Source organism: Ammospiza caudacuta, chromosome 16, assembly GCF_027887145.1.
Source record: "Ammospiza caudacuta isolate bAmmCau1 chromosome 16, bAmmCau1.pri, whole genome shotgun sequence".
In the NCBI taxonomy this organism is placed as follows: domain Eukaryota; kingdom Metazoa; phylum Chordata; class Aves; order Passeriformes; family Passerellidae; genus Ammospiza; species Ammospiza caudacuta.
Window position 1 is genome coordinate 3,995,576 of NC_080608.1, and position 19,543 is coordinate 4,015,118.

A 19,543-nucleotide genomic window follows, 5' to 3' on the forward strand; every position below is an offset into this window, starting at 1 on the left:
CATATTACATTATTTAACATATAACAAAAATTTTTGTGAAGAGCTTTTTTAGGTTTTACTTTTAGCCATATAAAAAACCCTCAAGGACACCTAAGAAATACTGAGGTATTTAATGTCAAGTAGAAATAATGGAAAGTAATAAAAATATTTACAAGTTTCTATACAGAATCATTATATGTAAGCTGTCTTCTGTAAATATCCCTTTCACTCTCACAAATATTTTTATCTAACAGACAGGAAGGACACATTTTCAGGGAGCATGCAATATTTCCAGGCTGTCAAGTTACAAATATTTTCATTCATTTGTGTTTTGCCTAAAGGGTGGATCTATTCCTGTCACTGGGAGTCACTTAGGCAGAAGGTTTGAATGCTATTCCTGCCTCCTGCCAATGCCTCAATGATTTCCTCAGTCTCCACTTTCACCACAAAGGGGCATTAATTAAGTAGCCACAAGTATGAAAATAATGGTACTTGTAAAATAATGTGAGATTTTGATGAAAAAAAAGAAGAAAATATAATTTCAAACACTAAGTTTTAAAGACATAAATTGAACTGTCACATTTTCAATTAATTTTAATGAAACAATAAATTTTCTACAGTCACAACAGAATTAATTTCTCATCAGTTTAAATACTTGTGATCTAAAACTGCTGAAATTCCTTTACCCACAATAACTTCAATGATATTTCCTGAGTTTATGAGGATTGATGCTTCTAATGTACAGCTCATATATAACTCTTGGGCCTGAAGATTTATGGTAGATCTTCAAAGTCCAAAGTCTCTGGGCTAAATCTGGGAATAAAAATGCAGGGTTTTGGCTTAGGACAGCAACAAAATTGTCATGGTTCAACTGCTCCTGTTTCCTCTCTCACTCTGAATTTCCTGCTGCTTCTGCTTTACTTTATTGTATTGTCAGAGATATTTGTAAAAACTTTTGGCTGGAAAGAGAGCACAAAGAATAGAAACCTGTGCAGCTGTACTCAATTTCACACACACAGATATCTGTTCTAAGCAGGGGAGTACAGTACCTTAAGTAACACAGAGAAATAATTTAAGGTAGAAAATTCTGAAAATTCATGTCACCCTAAGATAAAAATTGGATTTCAAGCTGATTCTCCCTCAAAAGAAAACAGAGGGGTTGAGATGGACCAAGGAAAGAATTCTGTATTCATAAACAAAATATTAATCAAAATAGGATTTCAAGGCTATTCCTCAGAAGATGATGATTTTGTCTAACAGCAAAATAGGTCTGCATGTTGTCCTTGCTTTTGAAGTGTAAATAGGTAATAAACCTAAAATTCAGATCTGCAACTCCAAGTTATTTTTAGCAAGCTAGTTAGAATTGTTACATCAGCTTTTTGCAACATAAAAGAAAGAGAGAATTTAATAAAAGAAACAAACAGACAGACCCCCCCCAAAAACCCCAAACAAACAAAACCTTAAATTCACATTGACTGCTCTCAGGTGGCATTGCAAAACCTGGCCTTTTTCTGCACCTTGTTTGAAATAAAGAACATTTCTGGGTCCACAACATCATTTTGGGAAAAGTGCACAAATCAGATCCACCACAGTAACATTTCCAAAATAATGAAAAGCCCTTGCCTCAGACTCTTCAAGTGAATTCTTTTAAAGCAGTGAGAGGCTCTTCAATGTCTTTTCAGGTTCACATGACTCTAAAATCTGGGAGTTCACTGCCTCAGCTCTGAGCTGAGTAACCCAGATGCTGAGGTGAAGGCTGAATGAATTCACTCAGGAATTTATGAGCATCAGCTCCAGCTCCTGCTTGCTGTGGCTCCTCACTGTGACTGCACTGATAGAATGACAGGTGCAAAAAATGACTCAAGTGCAAACTTCTACTGGATAATCAGACACAGAAAAATAAAGTTTAAAAGAGCCTATTTCCTGTGTTGTGAAAACTTATTCGAAGAAATCATTAAAATGATGGCATTTATGGGATTTTTAAGTCACATCTGAAAGCCAGTGAAGGCATGGATAGTTTTTAAAATTCAGAACTTCTTTCCACAAACCCAAAGTGCTTTTCCTTCAGAGAGTTTGGTCCAAAATCCAAACCAGAAGGAGTTATACTAACTTCGGTGTTTTTTAATCCCCAAAACTGATCATTCAGGATTTTCATCAGTGAATCCTCTACTTGAACAGATGAGGAATACGAGGGAAGTTCTTGCAAACCCTGGAGGATGTACTGACTATTATTTTTAAAGAACTTTCCTGAGTTTGGATAGAAAGTTTGGCCATTATGCCAATTCTGTGAGATGTGGAGCAGGGAATAGCAAAGGCAAAATAATACTCATCCATAATTTATATCAACTTCTTACTATCATCCTCCTAAAATGTTGTGCAGAAGACACCTGATGGGTATTGTAACATAAGGGAAACACCAGGGAAAAGCAGCTGAAGTAAAATTATTCTCTGGGGCTTCGGTCACCGTTTCTCTTCCTTGCTGTGTACAGAACATGCAGAAGAAGGCACGTTACAGAATGAGGAGATTGAAAGTGTGGGTCAGACCCAAACCCCAATGCTGGCCATTGTCAAGGACTGCAACAGTGAATGGCAACTATAAAATAAAGCTGGAAGGTACCAAACACACAGAAGAGAGACCAGACAAGCAATCAGTGTGACAGGAGAGACCGAACCACACAGGTACTACAGGTGAAATAACAAAAATCCCCACAAAGCAACAGCAGAAATTATGTCCTAATAACTTAGTAATCATTGATTTAGAAATGAAGGGTAATGCAGGATGGAAAGAATATTTAAAAACCTTGTGGCTACATGAAACCTAATTATGAAGAGCACAATAATGGCAACACTTGGGAAGAAATCCACTTCCATGGTAACTGGAAAAATATGGCCAGTGGCTCAAAGAAAGAAGAATAATTTCATCATATTTCTCCCTTGTGTCAACTCAGCTTCGCTACAGACTGAAGAATAACTTCTTGAATCATTCATATTGAATTCTAATGCTAGAGCAACTGCCATATTCCTAAATTCTTTTCCAGTGTACACCTAGACTGTAACTAAACAACATGGTCAGAAAGCAACAGCTTCAAAATGGCTGTGCCCCAGCTGCTCCTGTCTCAATGATAATATCGGGGCTTGTCTCAATCATGGTTTTCCTTATTAGCATTATTAGAAAATGTGCATTAAACAGCTATGCCAAGCATCCAGAACACTGCATGCTGTAATGTGTCAGAGTCACTCTGACAGCAGCACAATGAGCTCCCAGAGGAAGGCAGGAATGTGCAGTGGTTTTGTGCCAGAAAAGCCAAGTTTCCATGTGAGGGCCTTCAACAGGCTCTTTGTATGTGACCTTTCCTTCAGCACCTCCCCAAAACATGCTTTAAACATTGGGGAGCTCTCGTTTAGGAGCCAAAATAGATTTTCAAGTCTGCATATTAGGTGCACATTTTATGCCAAACTCCTGGAAATGGGATGTTTTGAATGCTTTAAGGAACTTCATGGCTTGAAAATGAGGTCTACAAGGAGCTGCCAGAATAGGCTTTAAGTAAATCAGCTTGAGAGCTTTCAGTATTTCATTACTTTCACTAATTTTGCTTATATTGTGACTTCCTTCTCACTTCTGGTCTCCTCTGCTTTTCTGTGCACTCCAGACAAGTTTTTGCATAGTAGAAATATTCTGAATTAATGAAAAAATTAACAATCGCATGCTGTCTTTAGTGCTAATCAAGAATGGGAATCAGACACAAAGCTGAAACCCTGTTCTTAAAGATGAAATGCAATGTCTTAACATGGTTGTGTCAGGATGTCACACAGTAATTAACTCCCACAGCCTTTACTTTTGAAAGAAGTTTGAGTTGATATTGCAGAATTATTTCTCAGTTCTTCCACTGATTTTCATTGCATTGAAGCAGCAGACTAGGAATTTTAAAAGAGATGATTATGCAGCAAATACATAATACACCAGCAGGGTTATTTTGTGATGCTTCTGGTAAAAAAAATATGAAAATTAACTCTTCAAAATAATGTTAAATACAAGGAAATTGCATAGATTTTATTTCCTGAAAATTTCTAATTAGATGAATTCTGGTCAAAGTTACTCAGAATGGGGAATACAGAAGGATTGCTCAGTTGCACTTACAACTAATGAAAATTATGAGTATTGAATTTTTAGTCTTTTCTGCAGTGACAAAGAACAGTTTGTGTGGGTAATCTCTTCAATGTCTTTTACTCATTTGCACATATATTCTACAGAGGGCAAAATACTCCTCGTTGTCTTAATCCCCAGATGTTTTAGTAAAATTAAAATACTTGAAAACATTTTATAGCAGGATATATACCACATAGCAAAGAACCTTAGGGGTTTCTATCTGCAAGTGGAAGCTGTATCTAGGAAAGTAACAGTTTATTTCACTGACTTCCTGAGAACATCAAATTACCAAGATATATATAAATAAATAAATATATATATATAACAGATATATTATATATTATCATTACAATATATATTTTATATTATAGAATTATTATTATGTAATATAGAGAGATAGATAGATAGATAGATAGATAGATAGATAGATAATAGATAGATAGGGGTTTTTTTTGTTTGGTTGGTTTTTGGGTTTTTTGCTTTGTTTTGAGTTATTCTCTTCACTGAGGACTTTTCTTTTAGCTCAGAGAGCTCTTAGTCTGGGAGTGTGAGCATCCCAGCAGCTGATATCAGGAAAGATGAGACACTGCAGTGGGAGTGGGAATGGGATATCTCCCTGCACGTTTTCTCTCTGCATTCAGATAAAAGATTAAATAAATGACTGCATTTAAACCCACCAGGCACCCACTCTGTTCCATGACCACCATGGGCAGCTGCCTCCCTTGCTGAGCAGAGGATCTGCTGCAGCCAGCACGTAATGAAGTGTTTCATTCCTGGTAAGCAGATAATTCCAGGACACAGAGAACAACCAGCAACACACAGAGCTGGTGCAGAATGAGCATCTTTGTGCTAGGAGCATGCAGGTGATGGCAAGGCAGGGTGACATTGGCACAGGCAGGTGGCAGTGACTCTGTGCCAGGCTGGGAGCTGCCGGCAGAGCATAGGGGGATCAGCCCCAGCAGGAAGGGGAATTCTCCATGGGAGCAAAGCACAGCCCACAGGGAAAGCAAAACTGCTGCCTCTGCTCTCACCCGCTGCCCCAGGACTGTTTAATGCCATTTCCCTGATTACAGACATTGACTTTTGTAGAGACTGAGAAAGACAGTAAGGAAACAGAAGAAGCTGGATTTAATGGTGTCATGGTTTGACAAAAATCTCTGTTCTCGAGAACCCTTGGCCCCAGGGGGTGAATTTGCGGTGGGCAGGTGTCTTAAAAGTGAGAAACGTTTTTGGAACTGGGCAAAGCATCCTTAAAAGGGGAACCCCAGAAGACCAGCCCTGGTCCATGTGCAGTGGTGAGAGCACTGGCACGGAAGGAAGATGTCACGATGGCAGATGTACTCTGGGTGGTGCCACGTGTGACAGGGAAGCACAACAGGTCTCAGCTGTGTTTCCTGGGGAAGCCTATGGCACAAGAGGGACTCCTCTCCCCTTGATGAACTGAGAATTGATCATCTGAAGGTTGGTGATGGACTAAGAGTCAATTATCTGAGGGGTGGTGACTGGATTGAGAATCTAAGGTTCTATTTCATGTGGTGGTGGAAATTGGGGGGAGGAGGAGTGTTTCTGGAAGATTTTCATTCTGAGTTCTAGGTGTTCTTTTTTTCATATTGTAAGTTAATAAAGTTCTTTCCTTTATTCCTAAATTGGAGCCTGCTTTACTCTATTTCTGATCCCATCTCACAGCAATCACTAGGGAGAATATATTTTCATGGGGGCACTGGCATTGTGCCAGCATCAAACCATGACAAATAGACTTAGGAGATACAAATTTGAGAACACTGAGGCATTATGTACCAAATACCTCAGCATGGGAGACAACAACAAAAAAAATTCCCTCTGAAAGGATCTTTATATTAACAGGTAAACTGCATTTCAACAAGGACATTTTTAGTCTCATAACAAAGCCAAACTGTCCAAGGACACATCCTATGACTGTACACAATTAAATCAATGACTAAACAGTGACATTTGTTTGCACATGTTATAATAGCCTTTGCACATGTTGTTTACCCTTTTCTGTAACTGTGCATAAAAGAATATTTTTGTTAGACATTTATACTTGTTGCTTAAAATATGTTTTCATACATTGAAATTACAAAGTTCTGCAATATGCCATAAGCCTGTGTATAAATGTATTCTGCTCCCCTGAAAATTCAAGCCCTTATAAAAACAACAGCATTTCTATAAGAAAATGTTTAAATCAGTCAAAAGTTGCAGAGGAAAACAAGATCAAAGAAAAGACTTACTTGTATGCAGCAGATCTGCCTTCTAAATTCTGCCTTATTTGCACAAAATAAACCATAACACTGTCATCCAACCTTAGATACATAAATGAGTCAGCTTCCAGGGTAAAACTAACCTAAACTATTAATTTGGGGGTTGATATGAGTTGTTTGTTTGTTTGTTTTTTAAATATATAAGTTTTATTCCCACCAACAGATAAATGGAAGGCTGAGAAGCAGCTCAAATATTTTAATTAATTTGAGATTTTTTCTCCCTTTCAGCTTGAGTTCACTGAATCCCAGACTGGTTTGGGTTGGAGGGGTGTTAAAGCTCATTTCATTCCACCCCATGCCATGGCAGGGCCACCTTTCCTTGGGGCAGGCTGCTCCAAGCCCTGTCCAACCTGGCCTTGAACACTTATTCCAAGGTTGTGTCTAGGACCATGCACACATAAGTGGAAAACAAGTTTTTCAGGAGCCACAGAGCCATTCTCTGATCATATATGAATAGAAAAAGACAAAAAAACCAAAAACCAACAAAACCCAGGCCTGGAATCCCTACTGTCCTCTCTTGAGCAGAAGTCCCAGCAGTCACTCTCTGGGCACCAAGGAGGAATTTCTTCTGCCTCCCTTTGCTGCCTGGCCAGGAGCAGATACCTGAGAGAGCCCAGCCCTGGCAGGCTGAGGATGCTCAGTGCCTGGGGCTGCAGGTGACACTGATGTGGAGGCACAGGGAGCTTTGCCTGAATTAATAACAGAGCTCCGAGGGTGGGCTCCATGAGAGCCACGTCTGGAGGCTGTTCCAAAGCAGTTCATCAGCAAGAAAGCAGCTATTTTTAGTATGTATAATGAAAGAAAATTGACAACAATTCCAGCTCTTTTGCCAAATACCTGCAGTGCTAAACCTTTCAGGTTAGACTTAAAAAGCACTGGGGAAGACTTGACTCTGACAGATGTCTGAAAACACTCAGATACACAGGTAATGAAAACATATTTTAGAAAAAGCCAAACTACTGGTGTTAGAAAATGCTCTTCAATGTTATCTTGCAGGACTTTTTTCAGAGAGTAGGATCTGACCTTGAAATATGCTGGTTAAACCCTGTTCCCATTTATTTTTAAGTACCTTAAAATAATGTGGGCAAGGCTCAAAAATCAACCCAAATGGACATGCAAACAATCAAAGTGCTCACTAAGCCACTGCAGACCTGACACCAACCAAACTGATCCTAGGCACTAATTATGATAAGATCAAATTCTTTCAGACTCCCTGTGAGGAATTACAATTTCAAAGCCCAGAGGACAAGGGAAGGGATGTGAACACTTTCCCTGTAGTTGCTAACCCTGCTCACTGTTCCTTTTACTCAGCGAATCTCACTCCCCATGCACTTCATGTTGACAATAAGGTACATGAATTTCCTGGGAGAAATTATATCTCTCTAAATTAAAATTATGAACAGCTGGAAGATAAACAGACTATATGGTATTGCCTAAACCAGCCAAGCATTTCCCCACAAATGCCATGTACTTAGGAATTACTGCTTTTAATAAGTTAATAGCCAATATCTAAGTGTCATGAGTGGAATAAAGTGCACATACAAGCAGTAATAACTAATAAGAAGAACACAGTAAGCAACTTTAATTAGAACAAAAGTTAATTAAATCCACCATGGAGGATCACAAAAACAACTCAGATATTATATCCTCATGACCTCAATGATGATGTTACTGTTTCCCAAAGTGTTCTGCCCTACCTAGCATGCCATAAAAAAGAGTTCTTTCCATCTTGCTCTTAGTGGAAGGGGGGAAAACAGGAAAAAGAAAAGGTATTCAATTATTTCATTATTTCTTTCCCCCTTTGCATTCTCTGTTGCTTATTGAATACTGCCTGTCACACACAGCCTCTGCCTCCCTCAGAAGTGCTTTGGGCTGAGCATGCTTGGGAAGCAAAGAGCACTTTGTTTATCAGAGTGATTTAAAGTAATTTGAGTTAAATCATTCCATCCTGACACAGACAAAGCTCTATCAGCAAGTTTAGTCAGTTGAGTTTCTACTCCAATTCTTTCAACTCCCCCACCAGAATTTCTCATGGATGAGAATGTGCCCATTCTCCCCTCCTTTGGACCCTGTAAGAAGCCATTCTCTCATTGTGCACCCCCATCTATGCAAGACACCAAACTTTTAGCTGAAATCTCCCTGATATCATTCAGGCACTGCCTGTTTTTACTTCCAGATTGTAGGAATTGGATATCAGCATATCCAGATATCAGCAAAGAGGACCAGACCTGCAGTGCTGGTGATGCTCTTCCCTCTGCTCTGCTCTCTGTAAATGTACAGATTTCACATCTCTGTGCTGCAGTCCCTCCTACAGCAAAACTCCTCCAATTCCCACTTTCCTTGCAAGCCACAAAACACACAGGATCATGCAGGGGAGCTGCCAGGCTGTGCTGCACTCCCTGAGGGCACAAGTGCCACCAGCTGCACCTGTCACTGCCCAGGTGACACCACAGATGTGCCCCACAGCCCTCACCAGGCTCTTTGCAAGTGCAGAAATGGGAGACTTGAGGCTAAAACATCTCCTCAGGGAGTAAAAAAGGCTGCATGGAGCCTCCTGTTCTTAACAGAGCAATAGAGAATGCAAAGCTTGCACTCTGCTGGTATTTTTGTGTTTGGTTTGTTGGCATTTTAATTGTCTTTTCTTCTCTTGGTGTTATTACAGGAGACCTAAACCTGATCCCCTGTGACTCTCTCTCAGCTACTCCTCTGGTTTGTGGTAAACAACGTTAACAAGACAAATCTAGAAAACTACATTAGTCTTCAATTTATTTTGTAGAACATCCATTCCCTCATAAAAACCACCTCAAAACCCAAAAAAAGAAAAAAACAAAACCAAAATTCTATAAAGACTGATAAAAATCCCCCTCTCAGTTGTTGATATAACATAAAATTAAGACATAAAGTAAGATCAATAACTCATTTCCTTATGCATTCCAGAGAACAGCAACACAATCAAGGAGTATAAACAGTGCCAAGCCATTTTAAGTAAGCAATATGTTTACAAGAGAACTATTAAATAGCTTCTAAACAGTATTTTTTTAATGCTGACTTATTTCTTCACACAGGATAAAGCTTAGAGCAACAAAGCCTGCCTGGAACTACTTGTCCATAGAGTTCAGAGTAATTAGGAGGCACATGAACACAAATACAGTCCCTCAAAGCAATTTTTCCTGTCAAGACCTGACACAATGCAGATACCACCAGGTGAAGCCCCAAGCCCCAAAGACATTCTTTGACCAAGGACAGACACTTCCCACCCTCACAGAATAAAATAATCTTATACTTGTGGATAATGCAGATGTCAACAGCATTTTCTAGATAAGAAAACCAGTTTTACATATTAAATGTTTGATGTGCTGACGTGGGCCAGAGGATTTTAGGCAGTTTAGTACTAAACTGGCTTCTTTTAGAGCAACTCTTGCTACATCAAAACTAATTGCAATCACAGCAGCAACCACATAAGAATGTCCACGGAGTTAGAGTTTACCTGAGAGGCCAAAGACTGGCTCAGACAAAAATAAACTAAAACAACTCCTGTTTATAGCCTGTTTATTATACAGGATATAATGTACAAAATATTACCTGAATTTACACATCCACCAGCACATCTGTACTTGCTTACCTCAGACGAGGGGTCAGGGATCCCTCTGCATGGTCATTAATGCCCACGAGTGACAAAGAGAGTTTTGGACACCTGACTAGAACCATCTGGAACATAATCTTCACTTTTGAATCACAGAATGCAAAAAAAGCCCCAATCAAGTTTTCATTTAACATAATTCCATTCAAATCCTAGATTAAATGTAACCAATATCAAAATATGATATCACAAAACTGTAAATTTTTTTGACAAATCTTTTCCTCAAGACTGAGCACTCACAGGAGATGATCAACTTTATTGAGTATCCTCAGTACTCTCTTCCTATATAGGTGAAAGAATTGTGTAACTGTGACATTCAGTGAACAGCATCTGTGGTCTAAGTTCATTCAAACCTTTACAATTTTGACACTCAACTCTTAGACCTGTCCCTCTGCAACTTCTAGAAAACTCAGTGTTATCACCATCTCTACAAAACTAAAATAAAGATAGTACAGGTGACTGCCAACAGAAGTCTTGCTTAAAAAGTGTATTCACTTCATAACACAATCCAGCATCTAAACTCAAAGTGTTTCTTTGAAAACAAGAAGCCAGAATAAGTTCAGCAGTAAAGGTAACATCCAAATAGATAAAAAAGTAAGTAATTTTCCCTTTCCATTTTAAGTGTACAGGCAATTTTCCCTTTGCATTTTAAGTGGACAGGCAATTTTCCCTTTCAATTTTAAGTGGACTTAAAGCACAGGCAACAAACTATTTAATGGATTGTTTCAGATGACCTTGGCATTTCTCAGACTGGAATGATAAAGTAATCCTAGACTGCACTGAAAATGTTTTGTAGGGTGTGAAGGGAGTCAGTGTCCAGCAGCACAGAGAGCAGGAGCTCTGTGCCCCTCCCTCCTTACCTGTTCTGCACCATGCTCATGGCCATCCAGTCCGAGGGGTACACGTTCTTCCCAATGAGATCTTTGAACATTATGAATGTTTCCATCAAGAAGTCCTGGAACAACAAAGTGCAGTCAGGCAGGAGCTGTGGAACACACCCTTGGAAGTGTTTCTGTGGGATTAAGGAGCCAAGATGGAGAGTTCCACTTTGCTCTCAGTGAATTAAAGAGAAGAACTCCTGGTGATATCTCAGTAAATCTGAGATTGGAGCCAAAGTCCTGTAGAACAGCAGTCTCAGATTCCAAATGGAAGCTAAAAGCCATTACATTAAAGTCATCACACAGGGTTCTTCAGAAAACAGAAGGCATAAATGAACGTGAAGAAAAAGTTGTAGTACTTCTGAGTAAAATTTGATATTTTTTATGAATTAGTCTCACTATGCATAAGAACGAATCGGCTTGAAAAATACAGGATTTTTTCATTTTTTACTCCATTTAGTCCGTATTTAAAATTTCAGTTATGGCACCAATCTGACTTTAAGGAAGGAAGGAAAGTGATCAGTTCTTGACAAATGCAGATATTGCCTCCATGGACTAACAGTAGATATAATGCAAAGCTGTGCCACTACCCTGACTTACCTGACAGCTACAGCAGCCATGTGAAAGGACACACATAAGACTATGGAAACCCTCTGGTACCATTAAATGATTGCAGAAAAAATTGCAACAAAAGGATGCACTGCAAGAATAGGGCATTTATTGCATTTAACTTACAATGTTATTTGCACCAGGAATAGACTCAATTGTGAAAATGGAAATGGATCACTGGGTGTGAAGTGTGGAGGGAATGTTCAACTAGTTGAGGGTAAGTTTTGTTGTTGTTTTGTTGTGAGTTTATTCTTTTCATTTTCCCCTTTCTCAAAAGAGTACAGCACAAAGATTACTTATTCTGGATCATTACATCACCACCTCAGTGATAGGTGACAAATTTCTCAAGAGAGAAATTTGTTTCCTTCCAAATTTCTGATTACAGTGTTGTCCAGTGCCACCATTAGAAGAGGGAGGCAGTGCAATAACACTGAGGCAAAAAATGCACAGCAACAGAACTCATTCTAGGAAAAGTCAGACAAGAACTCCAAAAAAATATACTGATTTTTCACAGAAAATCAAATACTATAACTATCAACTCTGTGAACACACAGTACTCACCACTAGTTCTGAATTTGTCTGGAAAGTTTCAATGTACACTGAATAATGCTGGTCGCTCATCTGGTTTAGGATCGCTGTCATGCACGCCACAAAATGACTCTGAAAGAAACCAGGCAGAATCAACACATGTGGATTACTGAAGATATTGGATTGTACTCTTTCTAAAGTTGCAGCATGTGAAACGCCTGAAAAATCCCTTTATGTATGTAAAAATAAATAATATTCAAGCTTTTGCCAGCCCAGATGAAAGAAACAAACTAAGAACTCCAAAAGGATTATTCAGAAGCTGCCTTGGCAAGGGACAGGCTCTTGTGAGAAAGCTGCATCATTAATGAGACACCACATGGAAACACACATTGTGACAAGGAGAGTTCTTCTATAAAATACAACTCACTATCGCCTTAAGACTCGTAAAAGGCATGGGATGTCCACTAGGATTCTTCTATTAGGAATTGATGGGAAGAAAATACGTTAGAATCAAAAATTTCTCATAATTCTATTGTTCACAGGAAGAAATAGTGCAAGAAATGCCATTTTTCACATTCTGCAGGTGTTTAAACAGCTATTAGAGAAGTCTCAAACCTCTATAGAACATTCTGACCTTGACATCTCAAAACTTCTTTCAAACCTCCTCAAAAAGAAGAATTTAGTCTTTCTCAATTCCTAAAGTCAAGATGCTGAAAGATACAGTGAAAACTCAGGGCTGGAAATCAAGTTACTGAAAGTCACAAAGACATTTCTTGCCCAAGCAACAATAGTGAGTTTAATAATTTGCACTTTTCCTTTAAGACTGTGATGATTCCTCCTTATTGATTCCTTTTAATTTGTTCAAGTTTTAATTCTTGGCTTGAAACCAAGCCTGCTTTCAATATTTTGATTTCATTTTAAAAACAAAATTGATTCTGTTAGGAATTCATGGGAAGAAAATATGTTAGCATCAAAAATTTCTAATAATTCTATTATTCACAGGAAGGATTCTTCTATTAGGAATTGATGGGAAGAAAATACGTTAGAATCAAAAATTTCTCATAATTCTATTGTTCACAGGAAGAAATAGTGCAAGAAATGCCATTTTCACATTCTGCAGGTGTTTAAACAGCTATTAGAGAAGTCTCAAACCTCTATAGAGCATTATGACCTTGACATCTCAAAACTTCTTTCAAACCTCCTCAAAAAGAAGAATTTAGTCTTTCTCAATTCCTAAAGTCAAGATGCTGAAAGATACAGTGAAAACTCAGGGCTGGAAATCAAGTTACTGAAAGTCACAAAGACATTTCTTGCCCAAGCAACAATAGTGAGTTTAATAATTTGCATTTTTCCTTTAAGACTGTGATGATTCCTCCTTATTGATTCCTTTTAATTTGTTCAAGTTTTAATTCTTGGCTTGAAACCAAGCCTGCTTTCAATGCTTTGATTTCATTCTAACCAGAGAATTGCTGAGCAGGCAGAATAATTTCCTAGATGTCCCCGAGTCCTTTCACTGCGCCGGCCGGGGCTGCCCAGCGCTGGTGCCGCCCGGTGCCGCTCGGGCTCGCTGTGTCCCCACATCAGAGTGGCACCCAACCATTTTGTCCCCATTCCAGGGCAGGAGCAGTCCCTGCTCAGCTCTGCCTGTCACCACTAGAGGTCTTGTGCTTCCCTCCACGAGCTGCTCTCCGCTCCGAGCTGCTGGGCTTTATTTATTTATTCCTACGCGAGCAGACCCAGCGCACCTCTTGCATACAAAGAGTGAAATTACAACCTAAAGGACCTATCGTACCTTCTTTTGGAGTAACCTTAGTGCTAGTGAGAGCCTCGGCTACTTTTTAAGGCTAAGAAGACTCATTTTCTGCAGGTAAACCAAAAGCTTTCAGGTAAGAAATCGTGTGTTCTCGGGTACTGATGCTCTTCTAAAAGAAATGCTGGATTTCCTGCAGTAGTACTTCACTTTTACAGTTCTGGAGCAGAAAAATCTTTGCTGTGGTGTTAAATGCATAGCTGAAAGGAATAATGAATTGCAAAGGATTTGGTACTGAAATTGTGTGGGGGTTTTCTTCTCATGTCTTGATTTTGAAAAAAGATTAGCAGCAGAAGTTAGAGAATTGCCACGAAAAGCAGCTCGTATTTTTAGTAGTTACACATTCACCACTGAATGTGACTCAAGTTAAATAATCACTGCTTGAAATAAGCAGCATTTCTTCACAAGCATTGCATAGATGTATTATGATGCTTAACGGCAAAAAAGACTTTAAGAAGGTTATTTCTTTTGTTAAAACCAACTTCAAAAAATGTGTCTAGCTATGTCTGTGATTGTGGTACAGCACAAATGCCTTAGTGACTGGGTATGGGGATTTTAAATTTAACAGATGATGTGCCTTGAAAAGAGCCATAAGGAAAGATCACATCTTGCTAGCCAGGACCTCGCATCAAACCTGTCAAATTCACATCAGTTGGACTGAATGATAATAAAAAAAGGTGTCAGTAAAGACGGTTTGCTGCAAAAACTTCCTCCATCCTTTCCATGTAACTGTAAAGCAGGGAAATACAAATACTGTTTGATCTTTAATCATTTTCTAGCCAGCAATCTCAACTATCAGAAATCATCTGCTAGCATCTTTATAGGTTTAAAGCTTTCCCCTCCCTCCTAATCCCCAAATGGCAGCGATGAATATTCACTTGTCAGAGACAGCCTCAGGTCTCGGAGGTGCCCCTGCACCCCCAGCACTGCCACTCTCCCTGGCAGGACTGAAGGCTAACTCAGGGCTCTCCACAGCTCTGATCAAAGCTGCAAACACCGCTCTGCATTCGCTGAAATTCTCCTCTGGGGTTCAAGTGCCTCTTACTGGAGTGTGCAAAGAGCATGAACTGCGTGTGAACAGCAAGTTCTGCACAAAACCAGCTCTTGTGCCTGGCCACAGCCTGTGTGTTCACAGGATGGGCAGAAGAAATTCAGAATCACACAAGAATCTATTAATAAACTGATTTCATTAGGTCAAATATTGTTCATAGGGATTGCATAGTTAGACAGAATAGGTTAGAATAGAATTGGGTAGAAAAGGTTGTGGCACACAAGGTGAAGTTCAGGTAGAATCCTAGCAAATCATTTTAGCTGTGCTCAAGCTTGTTAGGATTTGGCCAGTGAATTACAGCAGAAAAATTGATTAGAACTAGGTCAAATATATAAAAAATAAATGTATCAAAGCAAACACTTTGATGCTGAGACAATATGAACAGAAAAAACCCCAAAAACAACTCTGCATCACTGTAAAGAGCTCTAATGAAATATTTCCCAACTTTAATACATTAATTTCCTTATGAACACAAAAGAATCCAAAACAAAAACAACACTGAATTCTATTTTTAAACTTATACAATTTCTTGTCGGACTTTAAAAAAAATGTGTAAAGAAATAGGGCAATTGATAGAATGAATGCTGCACTGCTGTAAGGAGTAGGAACATGAGTAAATAAGTGTCAGATAAAATGAAACAGAGGAGAAAATGTCCAGGAAACATTCAAATTCTCTGTCCACTTAACCCCCCCCATAATTAGTACCATATATAAATGAAATGAAGTGCTGGCTTTAGTATAAACACTGCAAAGTAGTGGGTAAGGTGAAAGAGATGCTGTTTTACTTGAGTATACACAAAGTACACCAAAAGGAATTGCAGACTTATTCTGTAAAACAAACAGGGCTTCCTAAGGTCAAGCAGGAAGAGGTGGAATCTCTTGCACTGCTGAAAAAGTGCAGATTAACTGTGGATGCAACATGTACAGGAAAAGAAACAGCTGAGGAACATCAGGATCATATGAGTAAGATGACAAACTTCAACACCTAGCAACTAAGCCCAGCACACTTTATAATAGCAGATGGTGACAGGTTGCCGTAGTAACTTCAAATAGAGCAGCAGCACAAGGATGAGGCAAAAGCACTGGGAAAACAACAGAAATAACATGGAATGAAGCTACATTTTGATCTAATCTAGTAGAGGGATTTCAGTGGCTGCAGGGTAGGCAATCCTCATGCAGATGCACTTCTGGAAGGACTCAGGGGAATATTTATTTAATGTAGGCACTTAAGTAACATTTACCCTCATTAATAGAGCACTTTACCAACACAGAGCCTGAGTGTAAACACAAAACCACATGGACAGGCTCATTTTGCTCAGCCCCAAAAGCAGGGGGAGGTAAGGGGGCTCTGCAGCATCCTCACAACCTGTGACCCCACACTAATGATGGTTCATGTTTGATTAACACATGGCTTTCTGTATGGGGCAAAGAAACTGATTCAAACAACCTAGCATTGGTGTGGTGTTTGCAGCAATCATAGATTAGATTTAATTCTGAACTCCCTTTTAGGATAAGCCAGAACTATCAAACTTCGTTGCATGTTAGAAACAGTAATTGTAAAAATAATGCACAAAGAGAGTGACCAAGAATTGCATTGGGCCAAAGAGTTCTGTTTTCTGTTTTTTTTTTTTTTTTTTTTTTTTTTTTTTTTTTTTTTTTTTTTTTGTTGAGAAATAGGTACAAATACCTTTCTGGAGGAAAAGTGAGAAATATGTCACTTTGAATGTAATCAAAGAAAAACTAACCAATCACCTATTTTAATCTAGTGTTAAAAATCATCAATATTTATGTTGTACCACAAGTCTTTTATTGAGAATATCTCCAAAAATACTGCCTTCAAAGGAGAATCATTGAGTCATCACAGCTGTTCCTTGTCATGAGCTAAAGAGCAACATGGAAACAAGTATGGAAGATGCTCAGTGATGCCACAAAGAACCACAGTAGCTTGAAGCCTCAGTTCCTCAGAAAACCCCATTAAACTTTGGGAACTGTGGCATATGTAGAGGTTGAGACAAACATCTTGATCATATTATGCAAATACTAAACAATACCAGTCTGAAAGGAAAAATAAGCAGAATTTCAAGTGAATTGCTAATGCAGTAGTTCTGTTTCTCTCCAGAAATAGATGTCCCCGCCAATGCATGTGCAGTCCTAAAATGTAGTGTTTGGAGCTGGAAAGGCACAAATACATAAACATTAGGACAGGCTGCTATGCAACAACCCTGAGTATCCATCACGTGTGAAATGGGGAATAGCTCCCAATCCATGCAGACTTGGAGCCTGCCAATGAGCACATGGTGCTAATAATTCACTTACAGTAACATTCATCTACTCTTGGTGGGTCTGAGATTTTAATTTTCCAGTTTTACTTTCATTGGTTCTGTCTCCTTGTGTTTTATAGCTGACTGAACAGCATCCTGCTTCAGCATCTCACTGACAGCCTTGGATTTCTGACTGAAAACATGCTGGGCTCTTTTAGCTTGTCCTACTATTTCCTTTACAGTCACAAGATTTAGCTAAAAGGATGCACAGCTATAAAAGCAGCAGACTACCAGGAAGAATAATACTGAAAATTTTGTAGCACAATAAGAGAGTAACTATAGCTGCTCTGTGTGATTTTAAGATTTGTTGCAAGTTAGACAAGCACAACAATTTCAGTATTATTTCATTCAAGACTTTTCCATACATAGATAAAAGCAATAAATAGATAAAATAATGGTTCATGGCAGGACATAAAAGTAGCTTGATTTTCATGGAGTATGTCCTTTGCCATCCTTGGGGTTTTTTACAGGTTTGTTTGTTTTTTTTTTTACCTTGTAATGATTTTCCAGCAATATTCCAAAAAAGAAAACTTCATTCTCTGCAATGTTTTTTCTACTGCTGGGTTTTGTTGTTTGGCTGGTATTGTGTCATAAATCCACTCCAGAATTTCTGCTACTGTCTCTGGTTGATATGAACACTCCCCTGTAATTGATTTAACTTCTGCTGAAATCTGTGTTCAAACACAGTTGTGTAATTTACTACTTTTCCTGTAGTAATAACTTTATGTTCATCTTCAAAGTGTGTTTACAAATAAATTATGAATAACGATAATCAGTGAGGTCAGAAAGCACTGAGTTGAGCTCAGCTGGTCAGGGCATGGTGCTAATAATGCCCAGGTAGTGGGTTTAATGGCTGTATGGGCCATTCCCTAAAGGGTTGAACCCAATGATCCCTGTGAGTCCCTTCCAACCCAGAATATTCTGTGATTCTTCTATAGTGCTGTGATCTGGAATGAGCAATCATTGCTTGGAAACTGAACTAGTTCAGAGCACAGTAATCAAAGACAAAAAAAAAAAAAAAGAATAAAAAAGGATCTGTTTCACCCCTCCTCACACAGCACTGCTGTCTCACTCCTGACCTCAGCTCTGCCCTAGCAGATGAAATCCCCCATCCTTTGCCTGCAGGGATCTGGGCAGCTTTTCCCTCCCCCTCTGCATCCCACTGATTGCCTCCCCACAATCACCTGAGCCTGGTCCCTCAGGCCAGAAGGACCCTCCTGTCCTGGCCCATGAGATGTGCACTGAGACACTGCAGTGTCCTGGGGCTCTCAGGCTGCCTATTTCCCTGATTTCTTATCCCAGTGCTGCTGCCCTGCCCTGGTGCCACTAAAGCAGATGGGCAGAGCATGCCCAGTGTCCCAGTGAGCTCATTCCCAGTTAAAGAGGATGAGAAACACTGGAACTACACACCAAGGAATAAGATTAAAAATACCACCCATGGTTTATTTACTGTACAAAATTAGCCAATCTCTCCCATTTGAAAGGACTGGAAACCAGCTCGGGAACTTGCAGGAGGTGACAGAGGGGCTGGGGGAAGGGTTCCCTGCCCTGAGGTACAATATATAGCAGCAGGAACCAACCCAGCCAGGGCTGCAACAGGAGACTGCAGAGCAGAACAGAGCAAGGGAGAGCAACCCTGGCGTCAAAAAGAGCAGAACTGAGCAATCCAAGCTCCTCAAAGTGCAGCAGCAGCTTTTATTGCTAAGCCATGTACTTTAAATTTACACAATGGGAAGACGAATGCCTTGGATGATGATTCACTTCCTTAAAACAGAGCCACCTCCTGTATTCCCAGAACTGTACCACTCTATTTGATTTTGTTCTTTTTCAGCTGCACTTACTGAAGACAGAAAAATTAAATTAGATTTCAACTACTTGATCGGAGATGAGACTAATGAAATATATTTGTGAATGGCTAAAACAAAACTTTATCACAATAGTTCTGCTTAAAACTGTTGTAAGTCATTTCACTGCAGAAACTTCCTTCTTTTAAATTGATCTTATGGAGAAAATAGGGCCCAATAAAAATAATTTTCCGACTAATTACATCCATTGCACTAATCAGTCTACCCACAGTGTTTGTTTAGGATTGATTTATAGCAACTACCAACTGTTAGAACAGTTTTAATTTGCTTCTGAAATATTTTTCATATTTAGATGACATCCAGTAGGGCTTTTATTAAGTTTTAAAATTGTTTTGTAACAGTGGGCTCCACTTTTAAGCTTAAAAAAAAAATCTTGGATTCTGGAGCAGAGTAATGGGCAAAACCAAAAAATTCATAGCAAAACCCAAAATCTTTC

At 39.1% G+C, this 19,543-nt stretch overlaps 2 protein-coding genes across 2 annotated transcripts in view; one reads left to right on the forward strand and one right to left on the reverse strand.

Moving 5' to 3' along the window:
• DOCK2 (dedicator of cytokinesis 2) overlaps positions 1-19,543 on the reverse strand; it is a 160,257-nt gene that overhangs the window by 48,931 nt on the left and 91,783 nt on the right. Inside the window, exons 28-29 of the mRNA XM_058815473.1 lie at positions 12,094-12,192; positions 10,906-11,000 (exon numbers count right to left, since the gene is read on the reverse strand). Coding sequence (XP_058671456.1) covers positions 10,906-11,000; positions 12,094-12,192 — 194 coding nt within the window. The remainder of the gene's footprint in view (positions 1-10,905; positions 11,001-12,093; positions 12,193-19,543) is intronic.
• INSYN2B (inhibitory synaptic factor family member 2B) overlaps positions 13,791-19,543 on the forward strand; it is a 29,916-nt gene continuing 24,163 nt past the window's right edge. Inside the window, exon 1 of the mRNA XM_058815474.1 lies at positions 13,791-13,946. The gene's annotated coding sequence lies outside the window, so the exon portion shown is untranslated. The remainder of the gene's footprint in view (positions 13,947-19,543) is intronic.